Source organism: Scyliorhinus canicula, chromosome 23 (genome assembly GCF_902713615.1).
Source record: "Scyliorhinus canicula chromosome 23, sScyCan1.1, whole genome shotgun sequence".
NCBI classification, from domain to species: domain Eukaryota; kingdom Metazoa; phylum Chordata; class Chondrichthyes; order Carcharhiniformes; family Scyliorhinidae; genus Scyliorhinus; species Scyliorhinus canicula.
In genome coordinates, this window is record NC_052168.1 from 17,291,357 (window position 1) to 17,318,998 (window position 27,642).

Genomic DNA, 27,642 nt, shown 5'->3' on the forward strand with positions numbered 1-27,642 from the left:
GACTCGATGGGCCAAATTGCCTTTCTACACTGTAAATTCTATGAACAGGAAAGAGAAAGATACCTTAAACACTTGGACCGGAATTTCCAAGCAATTCCCGCGGATGGGATCTTCAGATCCCACTGATGGTGAACCCCCGCTGTGAGTTCCGGGTTTGTGTGGGTGGGGGTGGGGGGGGGGGGGGGGGGGGGGGGGGGGGGGGGTTGGAGTTGCTCAGACTAGCAAATGGTGGAAAGTGATGTCCCACTAGGGACCACTGCTGAAATTGTTGATATCAGTGATTTATGTATCAGGCACCATAGAACAGCACAGAACAGGCCCTTCGGCCCTTGATGTTGTGCCGAGCAATGACCACCCTACTCAAACCCACGTATCCACCCTATACCCGTAACCCAACAACCCCCCCCCCCACCCCCCCCCCCCCCCCCCCCCCCCCCCCCCCCACCATACTTTTTAGGACACTACGGGCAATTTAGCATGGCCAATCCACCTAACCCGCACATCTTGGACTGTGGGAGGAAACCGGAGCACCCGGAGGAAACCCACGCAGACACGGGGAGGACGTGCAGACTCCGCACAGACAGTGACCCAGCCTGGAATCGAACCTGGGACCCTAGAGCTGTGAAGCATTTATGCTAACCACCATGCTACCGTGCTGCCCCATGTGATGTCCCACCAGAAGCACAATTTCAAAATATGCAGTGACATCAAATGGTTAACGCAGGAAGACATTCATAAATTTGCAGAATGGTTGCGCGATTGGCACACAAACTTCAATATAGATGAGCATGAGGTAAGAAGAATAAAGATACCAAATACCCCCTTTTAATGTAAGTGTCGGAATGGGTAGGGGAACTAAGGGCATAGATACGCAAATCACTAGAGGTAGTTTTTTTTCTTGGAACCTGGCTGGCTGGGTGATCAATGCGCACAGTGAAAAAAAGACTGAAGTAGTGACGCACGTTAATAGTTAATAATGCCACAAAAGAGCAAATGCAGCACTGTGAATATAACCAATAATTTCTTGTAAGAGTGATGATATTTTCTGGCAGCAGCGATGGATTCAAGAACAAGGCAGATTAGTGTTTGGCACTCTTTAAGCTTCCCATTCCTTTTCTGTTTCAGATCGAGAAAGATCTGCTTCGCACAATGCCAAGCAACACCTGCTTCTCCAACATAAACAGTGTCGGCATTCCGAGATTACGGAGAATCCTACGTGGGCTGGCATGGTTGTACCCCGAGATTGGGTACTGTCAAGGGATGGGAATGGTAAGGACTGCAGATGGGATGTACCCCTCTTTGTTCCACATCCCTTTAAACCCTCATCAGGTGAGACAAGACAGTTGGAATGATCAAAGCCCATCTCTCCAGAACTCTAGCTCCCTTCTAAGCCCATCTCCCGTCAAAGTCAACCCTCCATCGCCTAGTAGACAGGAATTGAGTTCTTTATAAAATTGCCATTTAAACCCAATTAACCATTTAAAATGAGGCATTCTTGTGTTTGACCTGATGAGTGCAAGCCAAAAAGCTTCGGCAACATGTTTCTCCTTTCAGCAACATTCAAGTTAATAATAATAATCGCTTATTGTCACAAGTAGGCTTCAATGAAGTTACTGTGAAAAGCCCCTCGTCGCCACATTCCGGTGCCTGTTCAGGGAGGCCGGTACGGCGCTGCTGGTCTGGTTCTGCATCACAAGCCAGCTGTTTACAAGGGGTTGGTTTAGCACAGGGCTAAAGAGCTGGGTTTTGAAGCAGACCAAGGCAGGCTAGCAGCACGGTTCAATTCCCGTACCAGCCTCCCCTAACAGGCGCGGAATGTGGCGTCTAGGGGCTTTTCACAGTAACTTCATTTGAAGCCTACTTGTGACAATAAGCAATTTTCATTTAGCCGACTGTGCTAAACCAGCCCCAGTTGTGTACTGCCAAACGATATTTAATTTCTTCTCGACAAGCCATTATCAGGTCAGGCAATAAAATAATGGCCAGACTTTTCTATGTTGATTCACTTATGATTAACAGCATTCCATGACTAAATGATAGAGTGCGTGAGGGAATGTTACTAATTAACAGATTGATTAACTTGTATTTAACTGCTGTTGCTCCCTAGATCACACTAATTAGCGCAAAATAAATTTATTTCCTAAGCTCCAGATTGACTTCCAATTTTGCAAGGAGAATTTGGGTTTAGACTCCTTGTTTAGTTGACAAATTAACAGCTTTGACTGGCAAATCTGCCAGATTTGCTTCGAGTCTAGTTCGGAATATAGTCGACACTATTAAAATTACAAAGTTGTCCTTCCTTAATGTGTTGAGGCACATCTTCCTCTGTTAGCCTAATAGGTTTGTTCCAGCACATTCCTGTTTCCTCTCCAGGGTTATCAGCCTGATGTTGATTTAATTGCCCGCCAAATTCAACCTTGCTTGTTTCAGAATCATAGAATGGTTACGGCACAGGAGGAGGGCCCATCGTGCTCGTGCTAGCCCTCCTGCAACAGCAACTCGGCTTCTTCCCCCCCCCCCCCCCCCCCCCCCCCCCCCCCCCCCCCCACCCCTTTTCCCTGTAATCCTTTTGAAAGTCAAAATTGAATCTGCCTCCAGCACACTCCAGACTTCAGGCAAATCCTAACCAATCGCTGCAAAAATAAAAATATTTTCCTCTTATTGCCTCAGATCCGTCAGCCAATCACTTTAAATTTGTGTCCTTTTATTCTAGACCCTTCGACCATCAGGAACCGTTTCTCCCTATCTGCCCTATCCGGACCCTTGTGATTTTAAACCCCTCCGTAAAATCATCTCTCAACCTTCCCTTGTCTAAGGTAGTGCTTCCCGGACTTCCCCGGGTATGATCCCATTTTAATGCCTCAGACATTGGTTGACCGTGGCGTGTGACTTTAAGGGGCATGGGAGTTGTCTAGTGGTGAGGAGGGGAGGTCGGGAGAGGCTTCCTCGTACGTTGATCATTGGGGGAGGGAGAGAGTTGATCAAAAGGAGAGGTTTCAGCAGACCAAACAAGCACCTATCTACTCCATTGTCATTATTTTTGCAGCATTAACTGGGCCTCGGACTGCATTCCGTTAAACCGTGCCCACCAACAAAAAGAACACGGGCATTTAAAGGGGCCTCGCAGCTGTCGGGAATCGATCCCAAGCTTCATTGCAGCCATTGCTGCCCTCCCGGCCCAGGTGGCACAGTGGTTAGCACAGATGATTCACAGCGCCAGAGAACCGGGTTCAATTCCGGCCTCAGCGACTGTCTGTGTGGAGATTGCACTTTCTCCCCTTGTCTGCTTGGGTTTCCTCCAGGTTTCCTCCCACAGTCTAAAAATGTGCAGGCTAGGTGGATTGGCCACGCTAAATATGCCCCGACGTGTCAAAAAGGTTAGGTTGGGTTACGGGGATTGGGTCGGGGCATATGCCTAGGTTCGGGTGCTCTTTCCAAGGGTCGGTGCAGACTCGATGGGCCGAATGGCCGCCTCCTGCATTGTAGAGATTCTATGAAATAGGCGCAGGAGTCGGCCATTCGGCCCCTTGAGCCTGCTGTGCTATCCAGCAAGATCGTGGCTGATCTGATTGCGGCCTGAACTCTACTTTCCTGCCTGTTCCCCATGAGCTCAAGTGCCCTTGACGATCAAAAATTTTAGCTCACCTTACTTGAATATATTCTTTGACCCAGTCCCCACTGCTCTCTGGGGGAGAGAACTCCTAAACCTCTGAAGAAATTCCTCCGTCCTCACTTCCATCTTCAATTGGTGACTCCTTAGTTTGAAAGTCCCTCCCCCCCCCCCCTTGCCGGTTGCAGATTCCCCCACGAGGGGAAACATTCTCAGCAGCTGCCCTGTCCTTTCGAGCCCCTCAGAATAAGCTCACCTCGTTCATCTAACCTCCATGGAGTGCGGCCAAAAGTGCTCAATTGTTTCTCGTCGGACAAACCCCTTCATCCCTGGAATCAACCCAGTTAACCTTCTCGGCAGTGTTATCTGTCCTTGAGTAAGGAGATCAAAACGGTACACACTATTATCTAGGTCTCACCAATGTCCTAGGAGAGGAATGTCCTATACAGTTGCAGCAGCAGTTCCCTACTTTAATTCTCAATCCTCCTCCTTACGAAGGGCAACGTTCCATTTGCCTCCCTGACTGCTTGCAGTGCCTGCATGCTAGTTTTTGTGATTCGTGCACAAAGGCCACAATTTTTGTCACTGCCTCCAGCTCCGGCCATCGTTGTGACGCGGAATCGCTATCTTTTTGGGATCGGTTCCTTCTGTTCCCATCGATTGACAATCTGTCTGCTTTAGAACATAGAACAGTACAGCACAGAACAGGCCCTTCGGCCCTCGATGTTGTGCCGAGCAATGACCACCCTACTCAAACCCACGTATCCACCCTATACCCGTAACCCAACAACCCCCCTCTTACCCTTACTTTTTAGGACACTACGGGCAATTTAGCATGGCCAATCCACCTAACCCGCACATCTTTGGACTGTGGGAGGAAACCGGAGCACCCGGAGGAAACCCACGCACACACGGGGAGGACGTGCAGACTCCACACAGACAGTGACCCAGCCGGGAATCGAACCTGGGACCCTGGAGCTGTGAAGCATTTATGCTAACCACCATGCTACCGTGCTGCCCCCAATGCTGCCCCACCATGCTACCGTGCTGCCCCCAATGCTGCCCCACCATGCTACCGTGCTGCCCCCAATGCTGCCCCACCATGCTACCGTGCTGCCCCCCATGCTGCCCCACCATGCTACCGTGCTTTGCGTTGAGAATCCAGGGCGTGGTCAGGGACACAGCAGTGCGTGCGTGTAGCCATGGGCTCCTGCTCCACCACGTTCAGTGGCGATCTCCGGGATAACTCGTGGTTTTCTTGGGCAGGTTGCGGCTTGCCTGCTGCTGTTCCTGGAGGAAGAGGATGCTTTCTGGATGATGTGCGCCATCATTGAGGACCTGGTCCCACCTTCGTACTTCAGCACCACGCTGCTGGGCGTGCAGACGGACCAGCGAGTTCTGCGCCACCTGATCGTGCAGTACATCCCCCGACTAGACAAACTTCTCCAGGAGCATGACATCGGTAAGAGAGATCGTGGCCTTTATTCAATCAAACAACCCTCTGCGTTTGATGTAAGTCGCAATTCAAGTCGATGTATGTTATCCTCTCTGCATACAATGTACCTACTCCCTACCCCTGGTCTTAGCTGAGCTCTGGAAAGTCGACAGATACACCTATCCTTTAGCAATTAGGAAGAGTACAGGATCCTGGGGCAAGTTCCATCTTATTCTGCCCAACTCCCCGTGGGAAGACCCAATTTAAGAATATGACTGTGTGTGTGTGTTGGGGGGGGGGGGGGGGGGGTCAGGGCGGCACAGTAGTTAGCACTACTGCCTCAGCGCCAACGGCCCAGGTTCAATTCTAGCCTCGGGTGACTCTGGAGTCTGCAAGTCCTCCCCATGTCTGCTTGGGTTTCCTCCTGGTGTTCCAGTTTCCTCCCACAGTCCAAAGATGTGTAGGTTAGATGGATTGGACAGGCTAAATTTCACTTTAGTAATGGAGAGGGATAGGTGCGTGCAACAGGGCAAGGTTTGCAATTGGGGGAAGGGTAAATACGATGCTGTCAGACAAGAACTGAAGTGCATAAGTTGGGAACATAGGCTGTCAGAGAAGGACACAATTGAAATGTGGAACTTGTTCAAGGAACAGATACTACGTGTCCTTGATATGTATGTCCCTGTCAGGCAGGGAAGAGATGATCGAGTGAAGGAAGTTGAAGGAGATTGAATGTCTTGTTAAGAGGGAGAAGGAGACTTATGTAAGGCTGAGGAAACAAGGTTCAGACAGGGCGCTGGAGGGATACAAGATAGCCAGGAGGGAACTGAAGAAAGGGATGAGGAGAGCTAAGAGAGGGCATGAAAAATCTTTGGCGGGTAGGATCAAGGAAGACCCCAAGGCCTTTTACACATATGTGAGAAATATGATAATGGCTAGAGCGAGGGTAGGTCCGATCAAGGACAGTAGCGGGAGATTGTGTATCGAGTCTGAAGAGATAGGAGAGATCTTGAACGAGTACTTTTCTTCAGTATTTACGAATGAGAGGGGGCATATGTTCGAGAGGACAATGTGAAACAGACTGGTAAGCTCGAGGAGATACTTAGAACATAGAACATAGAACACTACAGCGCAGTACGGGCCCTTCGGCCCTCGATGTTGCGCCGACCTGTGAAACCATCTGAAGCCTATCTGACCTACACTATTCCATTTTCATCCATATGTCTATCCAGTGACCACTTAAATGCCCTTAAAGTTGGCGAGTCTACTACTGTTGCAGGCAGGGCGTTCCACACCCCTACTACTCTCTGAGTAAAGAAACTGCCTCTGACATCTGTCCTATATCTCTCACCCCTCAATTTAAAGCTATGTCCCCTCGTGTTGGTCATCACCATCCGAGGAAAAAGACTCTCACTGTCCACCCTATCTAACCCTCTGACTATCTTATATGTCTCTATTAAGTCACCTCTCAGCCTTCTCCTCTCTAACGAAAACAACCTCAATTCCCTGAGCCTTTCCTCGTAAGACCTTCCCTCCATACCAGGCAACATCCTAGTAAATCTCCTCTGAACCCTTTCCAAAGCTTCCACATCCTTCCTATAATGTGGTGACCAGAACTGCACGCAGTACTCCAGGTGTGGCCGCACCAGAGTTATGTACAGCTGCAGCATGACCTTGTGGTTCCGAAACTCAATCCCCCTGCTTATAAAGGCTAGCACACCATATGCCTTCTTAACAGCCCTATTAACCTGGGTGGCAACTTTCAAGGATTTATGTACCTGGATGCCGAGATCTCTCTGTTCATCTACACTACCAAGAATCTTGCCATTAGCCCAGTACTCTGCATTCCTGTTACTCCTTCCAAAGTGAACCACCTCACACTTTTCCGCATTAAACTCCATCTGCCACCTCTCAGCCCAGCTCTGCAGCTTATCTATGTCCCTCTGTATCCTATAACATCCTTCAGCACTATCCACAACTCCACCGACCTTCGTGTCATCTGCAAATTTACTAACCCATCCTTCTACACCCTCTTCCAGGTCATTTATAAAAATGACAAACAGCAGTGGCCCCAAAACAGATCCTTGCGGTACACCACTAGTAACTGAACTCCAGGATGAACATTTGCCATCAACCACCACCCTCTGTCTTCTTTCAGCTAGCCAATTACTGATCCAAACCGCTAAATCACCTTCAATTCCATACTTCCTTATTTTCTGCAATAGCCTACCGTGGGGAACCTTATCAAACGCCTTACTGAAATCCATATACACCACATCAACAGCTTTACCCTGATCCACCTGTTTGGTCACCTTCTCAAAAAACTCAATAAGGTTTGTGAGACATGACCTACCCTTCACAAAACCGTGTTGAGTATCGCTAATCAACTTGTTCTTTTCAAGATGATTATAAACCCTATCTCTTATAACCTTTTCCAACATTTTACCCACAACCGAAGTAAGGCTCACAGGTCTATAATTACCAGGGTTGTCTCTACTCCCCTTCTTGAACAAGGGGACAACATTTGCTATCCTCCAGTCTTCCGGCACTATTCCTGTCGACAAAGACGACATAAATATCAAGGACAAAGGCTCTGCAATCTCCTCCCTGGCTTCCCAGAGAATCCTAGGATAAATCCCATCTGGCCCAGGGGACTTATCTATTTTGACATTTTCTAAAATTGCTAACACCTCCTCCTTTTGAACCTCAATTCCATCTAGCCTGGTCGACTGAACCTGAGTGTTCTCGACAACATTGTCTTTCTCCAGTGTAAACACTGACGAAAAATATCCATTTAATGCTTCCCCTATCTCCTCTGATTCCACACACAACTTTCCACTACTATCCTTGATTGGCCCTAATCTTACTCGAGTCATTCTTTTGTTCCTGATATACCTATAGAAAGCCTTAGGGTTTTCCTTGATCCTATCCGCCAACGACTTTTCGTGTCCTCTCCTCGCTCTTCTTAACTCTCCCTTTAGGTCCTTCCTGGCTAACTTGTAACTCTCAAGTGCCCTAACTGAGCCTTCATGCCTCATCCTAACATAAGCCTTCTTCTTCCTCTTGACAAGTGCTTCAACTTCCTTAGTAAACCACGGCTCCCTTGCTCGACAACTTCCTCCCTGCCTGACAGGTACATACTTATCAAGGACACGCAGTAGCTGTTCCTTGAAAAAGCTCCACATTTCGATTGTACCCATCCCCTGCAGTTTCCTTCCCCATCCTATACCTCCTAAATCTTGCCGAATAGCATCATAATTGCCTTTCCCCCAGCTATAATTCTTGCCTTGCGGTACATACCTATCCCTGCCCATTGCTAAAGTAAACATAACCAAGTTGTGATCACTATCACCAAAGTGCTCACCTACATCTAAATCTAACACCTGGCCGGGTTCATTACCCAGTACCAAATCCAATGTGGCCTCGCCCCTTGTTGGTCTGTCTACATACTGTGTCAGAAAACCCTCCTGCACACACTGCACAAAAACTGACCCATCTATAGTACTCGAACTATAGTATTTCCAGTCAATATTTGGAAAGTTAAAGTCCCCCATAACAACTACCCTGTTACTCTCGCTCCTGTCAAGAATCATCTTTGCAATCTTGTTAGGAAGGAAGATGTGTTGGGCATTTTGAAAAACTTGAGGATAGACGAGTCCCCCGGGCCTGACGGGATATATCCAAGGATTCTATGGGAAGCAAGAGATGAAATTGCAGAGCCGTTGGCAATGATCTTTTCGTCCTCACTGTCAACAGGGGTGGTACCAGGGGGTTGGAGAGTGGCGTATATCGTGCCCCTGTTCAAAAAAGGGAATAGGGATAACCCTGGGAATTACAGGCCAGTTAGTCTTTCTTAGGTGGTAGGCAAAGTAATGGAAAGGGTACTGAGGGATAGGATTTCTGTGCATCTGGAAAGACACTGCTTGATTAGGAATAGTCAGCACGATTTATGAGGGGTAGGTCTGGCTTCACAAGTCTTATTAAATTCTTTTGAGGAGGTGACCAAGCACGTGGATGAAGGTAAAGCAGTGGATGTAGTGTACATGGATTTTAGTAAGGCATTTGATAAGGTTCCCCCTGGTAGGCTTATGCAGAAAGTAAGGAGGCATGGGATAGTGGGACATTTGGCCAGTTGGATAAAGAACTGGCTAACCGATAGAAGTCAGAGAGTGGTGGTGGATGGCAAATATTCAGCCTGGAGCCCAGTTACCAGTGGCGTACCGCAGGGATCAGTTCTGGGTCCTCTGCTGTTTGTGATTTTCATTAACGACTTGGATGAGGGAGTTGAAGGGTGGGTCAGTAAATTTGCAGACGATACGAAGATTGGTGGCGTTGTGGATAGTGAGGAGGGCTGTATCTAAATAGGATGCAGAGCTGGGCTGAGAAGTGGCAGATGGAGTTTAAACCTGAAAAGTGTGAGGTTGTCCATTTTGGAAGGACAAATATGAATGCGGAATACAGGGTTAACGGTAGGGTTCTTGGCAATTTGGAGGAGCAGAGAGATCTTGGGGTCTATGTTCATAGGTCTTTGAAAGTTGCCACTCAAGTGGATAGAGCTGTGAAGAAGGCCTATGGTGTGCTAGCGTTCATTAGCAGAGGGATTGAATTTAAGAGCCGTGAGGTGATGATGCAGCTGTACAAAACTTTGGTAAGGCCACATTTGGAGTACTGTGTGCAGTTCTGGTCGCCTCATTTTGGGAAGGATGTGGAAGCTTTGGAAAGCTTCCATTACCTGGAATGGAGAGTAGGTCTTACGAGGAAAGGTTGAGGGGGCTAGACCTTTTCTCATTAGAACGGAGAAGGGTGAGGGGAGACTTGATAGAGGTTTATAAGATGATCAGGGGAATAGATAGAGTTGACAGTCAGAGACTTTTTTCCCCGGGTGGAACAAACCATTACAAGGGGATATAAATTTAAGGTGAATGGTGGAAGATATAGGGGGGGATGTCAGAGGTAGGTTCTTTACCCAGAGAGCAGTGGGGGCATGGAATGCACTGCCTGTGGAAGTCGTTGAGTCGGAAACGTTAGGGACCTTCAAGCGGCTATTGGATAGGTACATGGATTACGGTAGAATGATCTGGTGTAGATTAATTTGTTCTTAATCTAGGACAAAAGTTCGGCACAACATTGTGGGCCAAAGGGCCTGTTATGTGCTGTATGTTCTATGTTCTAAATTGCCCCTTCGGGTCCAAAGATGTGCAGGTTAGGTGGGGTTAAGGGGATAGGGCGGGAGAGCGGGCCTAGGTGGGGTGCTCTTTCAGAGGATTGGTGCAGACTCGATGGGCTGAATGGCCGCCTTCTGCACTGTAAGAATTCTATGGATGTATAGTTGGCCACTCTGTGCTGTGTAATGTTGGAGCTTGTAATCAAATACCGACCTATATGTTGAATGGAAATCTCAATCTGTAAATCGTAGAATCATAGAATCCCTGCAGTGCAGAAGGAGGCCATTCGACCCATCGAGTCTGCACTGACCCTCTGAAAGAGCATCCTATCTAGGCACACGCCCCCACCCTATTCCCGTAACCCAGGAACCCCACCTAACCTTTTTTGGACAGTAAGGGGCAATTTAGCCCGGCCAATGCACCGAACTTGCACGTCTTTGGACTGTGGGAGGAAACTGGAGCACCCGGAGGAAACCCAGGCAGACACGGGGAGAACGTGCAGACTCTCCCGAGGCTGGAATTGAATCCGGGTCCCTGGCTCTGTGAGGTAGCAGTGTTAACCTCTGTGCTGCCTCACCTGTCTGTATCTGAAGCTTGACCCTGGCTCTCACGGGTTGCTCAGTCATGTTTTATTTTCTGGCACACCTTTGCTCAGGCTGGTGAGTGGCAGGTGGGAATTTGGTTCGATTCTGCATTCACACATTCACTTCCCAGCCGGACTTCCAGCACACTTGTCAGCACGCCAGCTGATTCCATTTGCCTCTTCCTAATTTCCACCACCCTTCCTGAAGTAAATCCTGAAAGACCTGACTTTAATTTGAAGGTTTAACCCTCTTGTTCCTGTCTTCCCGTCCCCCCACAAGCGAACAGTTTCTATCTACCCAGTCATCGACATGGATTATCTTATAAACCCCACTCGTTCGCCCATATTCAAGGCAATGCCAGCCTCGTCAATGAACCTCTCCTCATAACTTAACCCTTTCAGCCATGTATCATTGCGGTAAATCTTCACTCCGCACCCTCCAAAGCCAATATATCCTTCCAGAGTTGCGGGGCCCAGAACGAAATGTCCAGACGGGGTCTAACCGGAGCTCGGTACAACCGCAGCGTAATTGTCATCCCCTCGGCCGTTCTTTAGGAAAGTTAACATCTTCCTAATGCCGTCCTGTTTTGTGTCTCCCACAGAGCTGTCCTTGATCACCCTGCACTGGTTTCTGACTGCGTTTGCCAGTGTTGTACACATCAACATTCTCCTCCGGGTCTGGGACCTATTCTTCTGCGAGGGCTCTGTTCTGCTTTTCCGGATCACGCTGGGGATGCTCAAGATGAAGGTACGCGGACAGCCACGGGAATGTACTGCTGACTGCACCTAGTTCCACGTATCGGGCAGACTAGCGCCGCATGGGTGTGGCGCGTGGAAGGCCAAGGGGCATGATTGGGGTAGTGTGGTAAACTGCCAGCTCAACAGCTGGACACTTCCCTGTCGATAACAATTGTTGGCACAGGAATGTCAATATAAAAGTATTTAAGAAAGTAGTTGCTGTGACAGAGCTCATTGTTGTTTTCAAATGGTAGCATCCGGGTTTTCACCTCGTGCGACTCTTCAGTCCAAGCTGGCTCAGTTTTACCCCCGACGGGAAGGGTTTGAGTCCTGTTTCGCAAGGCTTTACCTGACAGTGATGGAGTGTGGCACTTTCGGAGCGCCGGAGCCCTTATCTTTAGAATCGTTGACCACAGATATGTGCTGCGTCTCTGAACGATCCCATTCGGTTTCTTGAAGAAGATCAGGGAATTATTTTAACGGGTAGCACAATGGTTAGCACTGTTGCTTCACAGCGCCAGGGATCCGCGTTCGATTCCCGGGCTTGGGTCACTGTCTGTGCGGAGTCTGCACGTTCTCCCCGTGTCTGCGTGGGTTTGCTCCGGGTGCTCCGGTTTCCTCCCACAAGTCCCGAAAGACGTGCTTGTTAGGTGAATTGGACATTCTGAATTCTCCCTCCGTGTACCCGAACAGGCGCCAGAATGTGGCGACCAGGGGATTTTCATAGTAACTTCATTGCAGTGTTAATGCAAGCCTACTTGCGACACTAGGTAAAGATTATTATTATGTCCTGACCAACATTCCTCCAAACAAATGCCAGATACGCACACCGGCTGTCCATTCCTTCACTCATTTCTGCTTGTGTGATAGTGCTGCTGATGAAAGCGCTGCCATCATTTTCTTCCGTAACGGCTTGAGGGATGTATGGAGCAGAGGCTGAGATGCTACACTAACTGAAATGTGTTCCTTCTTTAGGAAGAGGAGCTCATCCAGTCCGAAAATTCAGCATCCATCTTCAACACGTTATCGGACATTCCGTCGCAGATTGAAGACCCAGAGGTCCTCATTAAGGTCAAGTGATGTTTGAAACCTTTAGACGGGCACGAGCCAGGGCAGCTCAGGTCAACGGTCCAGTTCCTGGGAGAGTAAAAATGTGACGGTTGGGCAGCACGGTGGCCTAGTGGTTAGCACAACCGCTTCACGGCGCTGAGGTCCCAGGTTCGATCCCGGCTCTGGGTCACTGTCTGAGTGGAATTTGCACATTCTCCCCGTGTCTGCGTGGGTTTCGCCCCCACAACCCAAAAATGTGCAGAGTAGGTGGATTGGCCATGCTAAATTGCCCCTTAATTGGAAAAAATAATTGGGTACTCTAAATTTAAGGAAAACAAAAAGAAAAAAGAAAAAAATGTGACGGAGCAGTCAGTCTGTAATAATTAACTACCAGCGCAGTGGCCTGGTGTTTGGGTCCCAGGTTCGGGAGCACAGTTGGGACATTCCCCGGCTCCACCAACCCAATCCGGAGGAAAGCCTGGAATGTTGGGTTTTCATTCTGGGGCAGCGGGGTTCCCTGGGGGGGATTGGGACAAGAGGACCCCAGAAGGAGTGTGGAGGCTATCGGGTGTGGAGGTGGGCTGGCTGGAGGGTCTGCCTCGGTGCACTGGCACTGTATCGATGTCTTCAAAGAAACAGGAAAACTTAAAACACCCCTCGCCCCACACACTCCCCATTCCTCATCGTCCGTCCCCCCAATCTAAAAAATACCATGGTCCTTCACAGTCTCCATGCCAACCCATGTCTTTCTACCCAATCCCAATGGCCCCTCACACCCTCCATGTTAACCCTTGCCCACCCTCATGGCCCCACTGACCCTCCATGCCAACTTATGCCTCCCAACCACACCCTATGGTCCTTTTATAGCCCCTATCACAACTCATGACCCACCACCCTATGCCCTTGCACCTACCAAACCAAGTCACCCAATGTCGACTCTGGGCAGATCTCGGAACCCTTGCTGAGATACTTTTTAAAAGTTCTACGGGTCAATTGCAGACTTGATTTTTTTTTTAAACTTCAGTTAAAAAAACATGTACTACATTTACATTCCGTCAACTACATAATCCTGTGTAATAACAAACACTTATTCAATTGCATGTTTCTGATTAAAAACAAGCGTTGCAATTCACCGTCCTACTTCAAAGAGACCACATTGATTTGGGGCTGTCAAGCAAACTGCGAAATGTCAGCTGCCCGACTGTGAAGGTGGATGTTTGTGAAATTAATCCAGTGATGGCTAATGCCTGCAGACAGAGTGAAATCGCAAGCAATTATATTCACCTACTTTTTTTTTTCAAAGAGTTAAAAGGCAGGAGTTTTAAATGCCTTGACAGCTCCCTTTGGCGATTCATCTTGACACTTTTGACAATTGTTTTTGAGATTTCCAATGAGCTTTATCGTTTGAGGTTATGCATTTTTTAATGGACATTCATGCCTACTTTAAGAAAGTATCCAAACTATCCAAATGAATCCACAAAGTTCAGATTTACGCCTACCAGGTTCGATCTGCGCCTGACACCCCTCGCACCAAAATCGCACGTGGGTGAGGCAGCTGCTGATTTCGGTGGGCAGCTGCCTCTGTGAAACATGACCTGACCCCACAAAAGTGGCAGATGCCAGGTGTGTGGGGGGTCGGCGGAACATGATTTTTGGGATCATCTGCCAGTTTTGTAACAATGGACCGTCCCTCTATCATTGTGAAAGCCCAGGCCAGTGGGTGGTCAGTAATTATTGACCAATAACCGTATACGGCCGGTCAGTAATAATGCAGTGTGTGACTCAGCAGTCAGTCTGTAATAATTAACTGAAATCATGGTGGGTGGTCAGTCAGTAATGGTTAACTAATAGCATAGTGCGCGATGGAGCAAGCCTTCAGCTACGACGATTTGAGGGCTGGACGATTGGCTTTGTTACAGTGGATTGATTCTTGACGTTTAGTTTTGTTGAGGAGAATATTGAATTATGTTTACTGTGGAACTGGGCGGGAAGTTTACAAGGAAGCACTTCTGCGCCACCAAGGTACCAGCGATCACCGTGTTGGTGTGAAGCCGGAACCTTTCCAAGGGTGGTTTTATAGCCGAGATGCATCGAACTGTGGGTAAACATGGCAAATGTGAGATCTTGATGCAAGGGCTCCAGACATAGGACAATCGAGCTTATTTCAATCACGTTCAGACCCTAATGGGTTGTGGCCAACACGCCGCTCACTTGTATGTACTGGTACAACAAGCAGCTGAATGTTTCTCCGCAGGAGTCGATGAAGCTCGCCGGGTCATTGACAGATGACATGATTGAAACCCAGAGGAGGAAGCACCTGGCGTACCTGATTGCAGACCAGAGCCAGGTCCCACAGGCAATAATGCCAAACTTCCAAAAGGTACGAATAGTCAGCGATGAAGCCAAGTGTGTAGACCTAGGGAAGTTGCTGTTTTCACCCGTCTGCATCCTTCAGCTATGATGATTTGAGGGCTGGATGACTGGCTATGTGGACACACTGTATGCCATAAGACAGGGGAGAGGAAACCGAGCTCTGGCGTGGGGGCGAGGCCCGGGGTGTGGGCGCACTGTTCCTGCATTTTGACGGGCAGCTGCGGTTATGTTTGCTGAACACTCAGGCGTGAGATGTCGTGTCTGTGGCTTGGTTGCTTTCACTTGCAAGAGAAGCAAAGAAACGCTTGACCCCAGCTGACGTTGACTGATCTGTGAAGATCCAACTTTCAGCAGCAAATCCCTCCTTCCCTCGTCCACGGTGGGAATGTGAGAAATGGCTTCACTGCTCCCTGTCATTAGTTTCCTTTTCTTCCAGATTGTTCGACGACAATCCCAGCGTCGGAAGTCTGGACTGGGAGCCCTACTTTTTGGTAAGTTCACCCCCCTGGATGCCAATATCGCAAAGAGTCACAGACCGGGATATGAGAACAGGAATGCTGAGAACACTCAGCAGGTCTGGCAGCATCTGTGAATAGAGAAAGTGGTGATGTTTCAGGTCCGTGGCCTTTCCGTTCGTTCCGGTGCTGCCAGACTTGTTGAGAATTTCTATCGTTTACAGCATTTATTTCACATTTCCAGCATTCTCAGTATTTAACTTTCACAAAGCAGGGATGTCATGGGTAGGCATGGATATCACTCGTTACTTTCCCTGGTCTGATCATTTCACCCTGTGTCACCATTGTTCTATGAAATGAAATTTAATAAATTCTCCCCCCCCACCGCGCCCCCCCTTCCGTTCCTCTCCCCCCCCCCACCGCGCCCCCCCCTTCCGTTCCTCTCCCCCCCCCCCACCGCGCCCCCCCTTCCGTTCCTCCCCCCTTCCGTTCCTCCCCCCTGTCCCTTCCCCTCCTCGCCCTGGTCTCCTCCCCTTGCCCCCCCCCCCCCCCCCTCCCCCTGCCCCGGTTCACCGATCTCCTATCTTTCCAGCTCCTGTCACTGCCTATCCCCACTCCTCCTCCCCCATTCATTTCCTCACCCCCCCCCATACACACACACCTCTCACAGCGCCAGGGTCCCAGGTTCGATTCCCGGCCTGGGTCACTGTCTGTGCGGAGTCTGCACGTTCTCTCCGTGTCTGCGTGGGTTTCCTCCGGGTGCTCCGGTTTCCTCCCACAAGTCCCGAAAGACGTGCGGGTTAGGTGAATTGGACATTCTGAATTTTCCCTCCGTGTACCCGAACAGGCGCCGGAATGTGGCGACTAGGGGATTTTCGCAGTAACTTCATTGCAGTGTTTAATGTAAGCCTACTTGTGACAATAAAAATGATATGTATATATTTTTTTAAATCTCCATACAATCCTACACGATGCATTTACCACTGGTAGATTCCGGACCCTTCAGCTGTGCGACCAAGTATCTCTCTGACTTCATGAGCAACCTCCTGATAAGCTGATGAAGTGAGCTGCTGTGATGTGATGCGTATTGGCCAATGTTAACCCGCGCTGACCTGATTGTGGCTGAAATGTTTCAGGTGGCCTGGTTAGTCACACTCGCGCTCCCTCACCGTCTTTCTTTAATGCTCTTCCCTGTTCCCTTATTGACAGGGGACAACGACGATGCGGAGGCACTGAAGGCAAAAAATATCAAACAGACTGAGGTGGTAGCGGACTTACGGGAAGCCATTCTGCAAGTGGCTCGGCACTTTCAGTGCCTGGACCCCAAGAATTGCAGCATTGTGAGTAAACGGCAATGGGGGAATAGCAAAGAGGACCCATGACAACTCTCTCCAATAAAACATCTGTCACAGCCATCAGATTATATCCCAAGTATAATATGGACAGCAGTTTGGGTAGCTGGACCAACTTGGAGGCACGTCGCCTCATCATTACAGAGACCTAACCGGGAGCTTTTCCATTACCATTGTCCATCTGAAGGTGCCTAATGGGGTGGGGAGGCTTTACTTAATGTTTCCATGGTGTGACCTGGGACAGGGACTTGTTGTAGAGGGAGTAGTGGTGGGTGAGCCCTGATCTCACCCAGTGGAATAGCAGTGAATGCGACTGGGTGAGAGAAGACGGAGGGATTGAAGGGTGCGGAGGATGGGGGGATTGAGGGGTGTGGAGGACGGGGGGATTGAGGGGGGCGGGGGGATTGAGGGGTGCGGAGGGCGGGGGTATTGAGGGGTGCGGAGGGCGGGGGAGATTGAGGGGTACGGAGGGCGTGGGGATTGAGGTGTGTGGAGGACGGAGGGATTGAGGGGTGTGGAGGACGGGGGGATTGAGGGGTGCGGAGGACGGGGAGATTGAGGGGTGCGGAGGGCACGAGGATTGAGGGGTGCGGAGGACGGGGGGATTGAGGGGTGTGGTAGATTGTTATTCTTTACTGTGAAGCTCCAGGTGACTGTGATACTGATCTTGAGCTGTGCAATGTTTAGGCCATTGCATCTATCCAGACTTTTGTTGCAGTCCAAGTCTCTTCTGCCTTTCGAGACACTTGTCACCCGTCCTGAACTGATGTGTTTTGTGTATTGGGCAAGTTAGTGAACCATCTCTCCCTTGGCAGGAGCTGACCCCAGACTACTCCATGGAGAGCCACCAAAAGGACCATGAGAACTACGTGGCTGTGTCCCGGAACAGGAGGCGGAGAGCCAAGGCGCTGTTAGACTTCGAACGGCACGATGACGATGAACTAGGATTCCGCAAAAACGACATCATCACGGTGAGTGCGAGTCAGGAGCTGGGTTGTCTGATAATAGACCCAGCAATCCAACCGTTGGGTTTCCTCATGTTCCTCATGAAGAACTCCTCATGTTGGGTGATGTGCCCCAGGGAAGCTCCCTATCTTTGCAGCCCGCTCGATGTATGTTGATCGGACGCAATTAAGATGTGTGAATCGGGGATTGTGTGTAGCGTAACGGCCAGTAAAACCCCGATGGGCTGAATGGCCATTCCGGCGCTGGATGTAGGATGTCAACGGAATCAATTCTGGGGTTTTACTTCCCACTTCCCCCAGATGACTGCCCCTCACAATAGTCCTGTGTGCCCAGAGATCTGAATCCCCCCACAGTGGGTAAGGTAGCTTTCCAGCAACAGATTTCATTGATATAGAGCCTTTTAATGTCGGAATCCACCTCAGTGCACTCATCACCAGAGCCGCCACAGACTTTGACACTGAAGGACATGAGGTGATTTTAGGACAAGTGACCCAAAGACACACCCACAGGCTTGTTTTAAGGCCGAGAAGTGCGGTATAGAGACGATAACGTTTAGGAAGGGACTTGCAGCGCATGCGAACAGCTAGCTGAGGATATGGCCACCAATGGTGGAGCAATTCAATCAGGGATGCGGAAGAAGCCAGAATCGGGCAGCACGGTAGCACAATGGTTAGCACTGTTGCTTCACAGTGCCAGGGTCCCAGGTTCGATTCCCGGCTGGGTCACTGCCCGCGCGGGGTCTGCACATTCTCCCCGTGTCTGCGTGGGTTTCCTCCGGGTGCTCCAGTTTCCTCCCACAGTCCAAAGACGTGCAGGTTAGGTGGATTGGCCCTGCTAAATTGCCCTTAGTAACCAAAAGGTGAGGAGGGGTTATTGGGTTATGGGGATAGGGTGGAGGTGAGGGCTTAAGTGGGGTCGGTGCAGTCTCGATGGGCCGAATGCACTGTATGTTCTATGCTCTAATTTGAGGGATGCAGGTATCTCGGAGGGTTGTGGGGCTGGAGTAGGACACAGAGATGGGGAGCGATAAAGCCATGGAGGTATTTGAAATCAAGGGTGAGAATTATAAGATTCAGCCGTTACTGGACCAGGATTCGCAGGTCAGTAAGCTCAGGGGAGATGTGTGAATGGGATTTGGTGTGAGTTTCTTTTTATTTATTCGTGGAATCACTGGCCAGGCCAGCATTTATTGCCCATCCCTAATTGCCCGTGAGGTGGTGGCGATGAACCGCCGCCTTGAGCCGCTGCATTTCCCGAGGTGTAGGTACACCCGCAGTGCTGTTAGGGAGGGAGTTCCAGGATTTTGACCCAGCGACAGTGAAGGAACGGCCGATATATTTCCAAGTCAGCGCGGCAAAAGGGGGTAGCCACAGATATGGGATGCTGAATTAACTGGAGGGAGAGATTCAGGCAGGAGAGGAGGGGAAAGAGCAGAGGACAGAGAGAGAATGATGTGCCGAGCGGGAATTTCAAATTACCAAGAGGGGGGTCTTGTTCGGCGCAGAGACTTCGAGAGGAAAGCAGCGGCGATATCTCGGTGTGAAACCCGGAGAGGAGATAAAGAACAAGGATTGTAAAGGAGGGTCGAGAGCAAGGTGAGACGCTCCGAGGAGTTGGGTAACAGAGCAAGGCATGATTCAATATTAACACTGCCACCATTGTTTTCCATTTGATAACTGAGTGTAGTTTGTTTGTGCGGGGGGGCGGGGTGTGCTGCTTCGGCCTCCCGGGCCGGACTTTGGACAAGCGTGATCCAAATCCTCTGGGAGCAGTTTGTACTTCCAAGTTGTGACCTTGGTTCCATTGTTGAATCTCGAGTGTCGCGTCCCGGCCGGACTGAGAATCCTCACCTGTCTCTTTCAGATGATATCTCAGAAAGACGAGCATTGCTGGGTTGGAGAGCTGAACGGACTGCGAGGTGAGTGGCACCACCTTAATCTTCAATCTAATCCAATGATGGGCAACCCAGGCTGGTGAGTGGGCCGCAAGTGAGGCCCTCCTTCACCTCCGGGCGTCGCAAATCTGGGCTCGTTGACGAACTGTGCCCCCCCCCACCCATGAATAAGATTAAAATAGATTTAATACCCGCTGATTATTTCATATCAAGTTATAGAAATTGCTTAGTTATTTATACAGTAATAGAACTGTCATTAATGGTAAAACCAAAAATATTATAATCTTTATTCGTGTCACAAGTAGTAAACCAGAGACCCAGAGTGATCCATTCACGGCAGATGGTGCAATTTGAATTCAATAAAAATCGGACTTAAAAGTCTAATGATGACCGTTGCCAGTTGTCGTAAAAAAGCCCATCTGGTTCACTAACGCCCTTTAGGGAAGGAAATCTGCTGTCCTTACCCTGTCTGGCCTACAAGTGACTCCAGACCCACAGCGATGTAGGTGACTCTTAACTGCCCCCTCGAGGGCACTTAGGGATGGGTAATAAATGCTGGCATAGCCTGCGACGTCCACGTCCCGTGAACAATTTTTTTTACAAAAGGTTTACATTAACACTGCAATGAAGTTACTGTGAAAATCCCCTAGTCGCCACATTCCGGCGCCTGTTCGGGTACACAGAGGGAGAATTCAGAATGCGCAATTCACCTAACAGGACCTCTTTCGGGACTTGTGGGAGGAAACCGGAGCACCCGGAGGAAACCAACGCAGACACGGGGAGAACGTGCAGACTCCACACAGACAGTGACCCAAGCCGGGAATCAAACTCAGGTCCCCGGCACTGTGATGCAACAGTGCTAACCACTGTGCTACCGTGCATTTAGACTTTGGACACAGAGGGAGCGCACGGCTCTCACAGTCAATGTTATGGGCAATCAGCACGCTCCACACTTCACTCCCCCTCGCTTTACATGCGAATCACTTCAGCCATACCGGCAGGGAAAACAACGACCCAGACGGAAATGAGCGGAATGTGGGGACCCTGCGCGCAGGCATCGGTCAACAAAATGTCTCGTGGGTCGCACTCAGAACCCAGATGGGCTGCATGTGTCCTCCAGGGCGCACGATGCCCACCACTGATCTAATTGACGCCACCATAGCAATGCGGACCGCTAAGCTGGGTGGAGTGCTGCTGGTATGTACACTGCTCAAATCACCAGCAGATGGCAGCAATGGGCACCGAGTAAGCATAAATACACAGACTGAAGATACACACCATCTCCCAATGTTGTTCACAGATGCTCTTTCTAGATAAAGTATGATATTTGGTCTCATTTAGTTTTCAGCACTTTCCTTCCATCTCATTGTCAGGTGTTCTATCTCTCTTTGTCTCTCTCCCTCTCACTGCCTCCCTCTCTCTCTGTATCTCCCTCTCTCTCGGTCTCTCCCTCTCTCTCGGTCTCTCCCTCCCTCTCGGTCTCTCCCTCTCTCTCGGTCTCTCCCTCTCTCTCGGTCTCTCCCTCTCTCTCGGTCTCTCCCTCTCTCTCGGTCTCTCCCTCTCTCTCGGTCTCTCCCTCTCTCTCGGTCTCTCCCTCTCTCTCGGTCTCTCCCTCTCTCTCGGTCTCTCCCTCTCTCTCGGTCTCTCCCTCTCTCTCGGTCTCTCCCTCACTCCGCCTCTCTCTGCGTCCCTCGCTCCGCCTCTCTCTGCGTCTCTCGCACCCCCTCTCTGCGTCCCTCCCTCCCCCTCGGCCTCCCTCGCTCCCCCTTTCAGCCTCCCTTGCTCCCCCTCTCTCGGCCTCCCTCGCTCCCCCTCTCTCGGCCTCCCTCGCTCCCCCTCTCTCGGCCTCCCTCGCTCCCCCTCTCTCGGCCTCCCTCGCTCCCCCTCTCTCGGCCTCCCTCGCTCCCCCTCTCTCGGCCTCCCTCGCTCCCCCTCTCTCGGCCTCCCTCGCTCCCCCTCTCTTGGCCTCCCTCGCTCCCCCTCTCTTGGCCTCCCTCGCTCCCCCTCTCTTGGCCTCCCTCGCTCCCCCTCTCTCGGCCTCCCTCGCTCCCCCTCTCTCGGCCTCCTTCGCTCCCCCTCTCTCGGCCTCCCTCGCTCCCCCTCTCTCGGCCTCCCTCGCTCCCCCTCTCTCGGCCTCCCTCGCTCCCCCTCTCTCGGCCTCCCTTGCCGCCACTCTGCGTGTGTGAGTGTCTCTTCCCCCATCGCCCCCGGCCCCTGTCTGTCTCCTCTTCCCCCCCCCCCGCTCTGTGTTTCTACCCCCCTCCGTTTATACAGTTCTGTCCATATGCTGCCAGCAATGTCATTGCTCAGCACAAAGTCACTTCATACAGATTCAACTCATTTTGCTGACTCATTAGATAAGCACATCTTGTAAATATTGAAATCTGCTCGTTTCTCTGTGAAACAATTTGTAAAAGTGCGAAGCTAAGCAGAGAATTCTTCAGCTTTTAATGAAATGGACAATACCGAACACTCAGATATAATGAGATATTACCACATGTCAGGAGATGATTTGCATATTTGTCAAAGTGCTAAAGCTTGTTGGAAATTTCCTGTTCTGTTACTGGATATTCCTGAAATTATTGATGCAGGAGCTGTCGGGAAAACGACAAAAAATATTGAAATACTCAGCAGGGCAGGCAGCACCTGTAGAGACAGAAACAGGGTTAACATTCTAGAAACGGGGTTAATGTTCTAGAAACAGGGGTGACGTTCTAGAAACGGGGTTAACGTTCTAGAAACAGGGTTAACGTTCTAGAAATGGGGTAGACGTTCTAGAAACGGGGTAGACGTTCTAGAAACGAGGTAGACGTTCTAGGAACGGGGTTGCCTTTCTAGAAACAGGAGTGATGTTCTAGAACCGGGGGGTGACGTTCTAGAAACGGGGTTGACGTTCTAGAAACGGGGTTAACGTTCTAGAAACGGGGTTGACGTTCTAGAAACGGGGTTGACATTCTAGAAATGGGGTTAATGTTCTAGAAACGGGGTAAGCATTCTAGAAACGGGGGTGACATTCTAGAAACGGGGGTGACATTCTAGAAACAAGGTTAACGTTCTAGAAACGAGGTTAACGTTCTAGAAACGAGTAACGTTCTAGGAACAGGGTTGACGTTCTAAAGCGTGTACAGGGACAGATAGATCTGGAATTTCACCTGCATAGGTATGAGGAGGTAACAGGATATATTGAGAGAATAGTTAGCAAAGCATGTGTGTTTCATAAATCGATTGTTGCAGATATCTGGTTCATAATTTGTTTGGTTTAGAATATTTTTAGTTTAAGGAACTAAAGTTTTAACTGAAGAAAAACGGGGCCATTGGATTACCAAATTGATATGCAATTTAAACAAGCTTGAAGTTAATTGCAGTTAAACCTGCTCGTCTTGCAAGACCAGAAAAAATGAATAATCAAGCTCTCAGCCTGTCATGGAGCCAGGAAGTCCTGAGAGAGGGCGAGTAACTTTCTAGGAACGGGGGTGACGTTATAGAAACGCGATTGACGTTCTAGAAACGAGGTTGACGTTCTAGAAACATGGGGTTGACGTTCTAGAAACGGGGTTTGATGTTCTAGAAACGGGGCTGACGTTCTAGAAATGGGGTTGACGTTCTAGGAACGGGGTTAACTTTCTAGGAACGGGGTTGACGTTCTAGAAAGGGGGTTGACGTTCTAGAAACTGGGTTAACGTTCTAGAGTGCTCTTGGCTGCTGCCGACCCACTGCTTTCAGTCCTTGCAGAACAAGTTGCAAATCTGAATAATGGAAATTTAAAAGTTGTACTCGTTATCGAGATTACAGCGAGGACGCAAGGATTGGTGGGTTTGCCTTAAATTAACTATTAATTTCAGTAAACGATGCTGATCACACCCCGATCACTAAATTCGGGTGGCCACGGTGGCACAGTGGTTAGCACTGCTGCCTCACCGCGCCAGGGTCCCAGGTTCGATTCCCGGCTTGGGTCACTGTCAATACGGAGTCTGCACATTCTCCCCGTGTTTGCGTCGTTTTATTCCGGGTGCTCCGGTTTCCTCCCACAGTCCAAAGAGGCGCAGGTTAGGGGGATTGGCCACGCTAAACTCCCCTTAGTGTCCCGGGATGTACAGGTTAGGTTATGGAGATGGAGCGGGGGGAGGGAGCCTGGACAGGGGGTGTTCTTTCAAAGGGTCGATGCAGACTCGATGGGCCGAATGGCCTCCTCCTGCACTGTCGGAATTCTATGATTCCAGCTGACACCAGCCACTGCACAGATGGTGTTGCGCTGCGACACAATTGCTCCCATAATTCATCGGGCTAATATTCCACATACACACGGAGCTGTGCGGTATCTGGATCTGTGGTTTCCCGGCAGTTCTGTTGTTTCTTTACCGCAGATGTTTGACCCTTTCTTCTCCTGTAGGCTGGTTTCCTGCAAAGTTTGTGGAGGTTCTGGATGAACGAAGTAAAGAGGTAAGTTCAGCAATGACATCGATATGTGTGCATGATGAGTGCGAGAGTCCTCCGGTTTTTGTAACATACGGGGCCCCCCTGCGCCCTGATAACTGTGACCACATACTCGGAGAGCACAATCGCGTCTCGTGTCCGTCCCTCTCCATGTATTGGGCGACATTTCATCAGACTCTTGTCCTGACATGGATTGGGAAATCAGGCACTGGATTTGCTGATTTTTCAGCAATTAATTATCTCCCTTGATAATGAGGTCGGGATGGGGGGGGGGGGGGGGGGGGGGGGGGGGCGGGCGCAATGGGTTAGCGTTCCTACCCCTGGGTCAGAACCTCTGGGTTTAAGTCCCACTCCAGGACTTGATAGCCAAGAAAGGTGAGTTGATGACCGTGGCCAAACGTGATCATCAGTCTGTAGATCCTCCCGATGGGCCTGATGGCAGGCGGTAAGAACGGAAGGGTTCCCATCTCAGCCGGGCTGCAGAAGGCAACGGCAAGAAACCGCTGCACTGCTTTGTCCAGCCTGATTATGGACCAGTCCAGTGGAAGGCCGACCTGCCTTTCCCTGGAGTTCTAACGCCTTCATTTCCTGCAAGGACAGAGAGAGCAGAGTGTCAGAAATCACATGTGGGGAAGGGGTGGAAGGGATGACGTTTATGGAGGGTGACTGTGAGTCATGGGGGTGAGGGGGTGCAAAGTTGGATGTGTGTGTTCAGTTGCCTTGAGAGAGGGGAATGAGTGGAACTGCAAGCTGTGTTGGTTTAAGAAGTGCTACGCAGGGGAAGGCAGAGTTTGGGGAATGCCACTAACCTTTCCTAAGACCATTGAGCTCCGTGTGGCATTGTAACCAGGTGCACCAGTCCTGGTGGTCACTTCCTCTTGGCCTCTTGCTTAGGAATTACAAGCAGAAGTTGGCCATTCAGCCCTTCAAGCCTGCTCCGCCATTCAGTCAGGTCATGGCTGATCTCTTCCTGGTCTCAAATCCACCGAGAATCATAGAATTTACAGTGCAGAAGGAGGCCATTTGGCCCATCGAGTCTGCACCGGCCCTTGGAAACAGCACTCCACTTAAGCCCACACCTCCACCCTATCCCCGTAGCCCAGCAACCCCACCTAAACTATTTGAACACTGAGGGGCAATTTAGCATGGCCAATCCACCTAATCTGCATATCTTTGGACTTGTGGGAGGAAACCGGAGCACCCGGAGGAAACCCACGCAGCCACGGGGAGAACGTGCAGACTCCGCACAGACAGTGACCCAAGCCGGGGATCGAACCTGGGACCCTGGAGCTGTGAAGCAACTGTGCTAACCACTGCGCTGCCCCTCCTGTTCCCCATATCCCTTTCTCCAAACATTGGGAGTTTGGATACCTCAGAGGATCGTGGAGTTGGAGGCGGTCTTGGGTTACAGGAAGATATAGGCGGGATTGTCAAATGGGCAGAAAAGTGACAGATGGAATTCAACTCTGATACATTTTGAGAAGAGTAATGTAACAACGAAGCATTCAACGAACTGCCTGACATTGGGAAGTTCCTGGGAACAAAGGAGTGTTTGTCCGTAGATCTCTGAAGGCGAGACGCAGGGTTAATAGGGTGGTGAAAAACGCATATGGGACTTTTGCCTTTACCAGTCGAGGCATAGATTACAAGAGCAGGGAGGTCACGTTGGAGTTGAACAGAACTTTGGTGAGGCCGCAGCTGGAGCACTGTGTGCAGTTCTGGTCGCCACATTATAGGAAGGATGTGATTGCACTGGAAGGGGTGGAGAGGCGGTTCACCAGGATGTTGCCTGGGATGGAACATTTAAATGATGAAGAGAGGTTGGATAGGCTTGGGTTGTTTTCCCTGGAGCAGAGAAGACTGAGGGGCGACCTGATCGAGGCGAACAAAATTATGAGGGGCATGGACAGGGTAGATAGGGAGCAGCTGTTCCCCCTAGTAGAAGGGTCAGTTACGAGGGAGACCCAAGTTCAAGGTGAGGGTCAGGAAGTTTAGGGGGATTTGAGGGTGGTGATGGTCTGGAACACACTGCCAGGGAGGGTGGTAGAGGCGGGTTGCCTCACTTCCTTTTAAGAAGTACCTGGATGAGCACGTGGCACGTGACAACATTCAAGGCTAAGGGCCAAGTGCTGGTGAATTAGATTAGGTAGGCAGGTCAGGTGCAGACTCGATGGGCCAAAGGGCCTCCTGCGCTGTGAGATCGCAGCAGTGAGGCCATTCGGGGGATTTGTAAACCAGGGTGAGAGTTTTCAAAACAAGGCCGTGCTTTACTGGGCACTGGTATCGGTCAGCGGGTAGGGGGGTTCTGGGTGAACAGGACGTGGTGTTAGGAGATGGGCGACACGGAGGACTGACGATGGGAGGCCCCCAGGGGTGCATTGAAACAGCCAAATGTGGAGGTAACAAAGGCACGAATCCAGGTTTCAGCAGCAGACCGGGGTGGGGGGAGGGGGGGGGGGGGGGGGGGGGGGGCAGAGTTGGACGATGTTTATGGAGATGGTAATGGGTCGTCTTCGTGATGGTGCAGGTGTGCAACTGGAAGTTCATTTCTGGGTCAGATGGGCACGGTAGCGCAGTGGTTAGCACTGTTGCTTCACAGCTCCAAGGTCCCAGGATTGATTCCCGGCTTGGGTCACTGTCCGTGCAGAGTCTGCACGTTCTCCCCGTGTCTGCGTGGGTTTCCTCCGGGTGCTCCGGTTTTCTCTCCAATGACGTGTGGGTTCGGTGGATTGGCCGTGATAAATTGCCCTTGGTGTCCAAAAAGGGTAAGCGGGGTTACGGGGATAGGGTGGAGGTGTGTGCTGAGGTGGGGTGCTCTTTCCAAGGGTCGGTGCAGGTTCGATGGGCCGAATGGCCTCCTCCTGCATGGTCAATTCTATGATTCAAAGGTTGTGAACAGTCTGGTTAAGCGTCAGAAAGATGCCCGAGACAGGGAGGGAAATGTTTGCTGGGGGGAGGAGTGTGTGATGGGACCATAAACAATGGCTTTGGTTCCAAGTATTTCATGAGGGGCGGGGGTGTCGGGGGTCCGGGTGGGGGTGATTTCTGCTCATTCAATGCTGGATAGTTGGGACGGTCAGGAGAGCTGATGGTGAGAGGGAAGATGCTGAGGTAAAGTCAGTGTTTATCAGTATTCATGTGAAAACTAACGCTGCACTTTCCGATGATCTCACCACGGGGTAGAATATTGGACTGTCTGCTCTGAAAAGTTTCCTTTGCTTTGTCTACGCTGCTGACTGTGTGGTTTATGTATCTGTCTGCAGTACTGCGTGGCTGGAGATGATTCGGTAACGGAGGCAGTGACAGACCTGGTCCGGGGATCGCTGTGTCCAGCTCTCAAGGCAATATTTGAGCAGGGTTTGAAGAAGCCATCAATTCTCGGTGGCCCTTGCCATCCCTGGCTTTTTATTGAAGAGGTAATGGAAGTTGTCCCTGGACAGTGAAAAGCATTTCAATGTTAGAGATATTTCTCACAATTTTCAGACAATTTGAGGCGTGCCTCTCAATGTTGTTTTTCTTCTTTCCCTTTCTCCCTCTCCTCTCTCCCGTTTCCTATCTTTTTTCCCACTCTACCTTTCCGACTCTCT

At 50.3% G+C, this 27,642-nt stretch overlaps 1 protein-coding gene across 1 annotated transcript in view; it reads left to right on the plus strand.

Moving 5' to 3' along the window:
- sgsm3 (small G protein signaling modulator 3) overlaps nt 1-27,642 on the plus strand; it is a 75,275-nt gene that overhangs the window by 29,339 nt on the left and 18,294 nt on the right. The window contains exons 5-15 of the mRNA XM_038783820.1: nt 1,126-1,269; nt 4,877-5,072; nt 11,396-11,541; nt 12,507-12,602; nt 14,836-14,961; nt 15,391-15,445; nt 16,619-16,749; nt 17,577-17,732; nt 19,591-19,645; nt 24,012-24,061; nt 27,319-27,471. Coding sequence (XP_038639748.1) covers nt 1,126-1,269; nt 4,877-5,072; nt 11,396-11,541; nt 12,507-12,602; nt 14,836-14,961; nt 15,391-15,445; nt 16,619-16,749; nt 17,577-17,732; nt 19,591-19,645; nt 24,012-24,061; nt 27,319-27,471 — 1,308 coding nt within the window. The remainder of the gene's footprint in view (nt 1-1,125; nt 1,270-4,876; nt 5,073-11,395; nt 11,542-12,506; nt 12,603-14,835; nt 14,962-15,390; nt 15,446-16,618; nt 16,750-17,576; nt 17,733-19,590; nt 19,646-24,011; nt 24,062-27,318; nt 27,472-27,642) is intronic.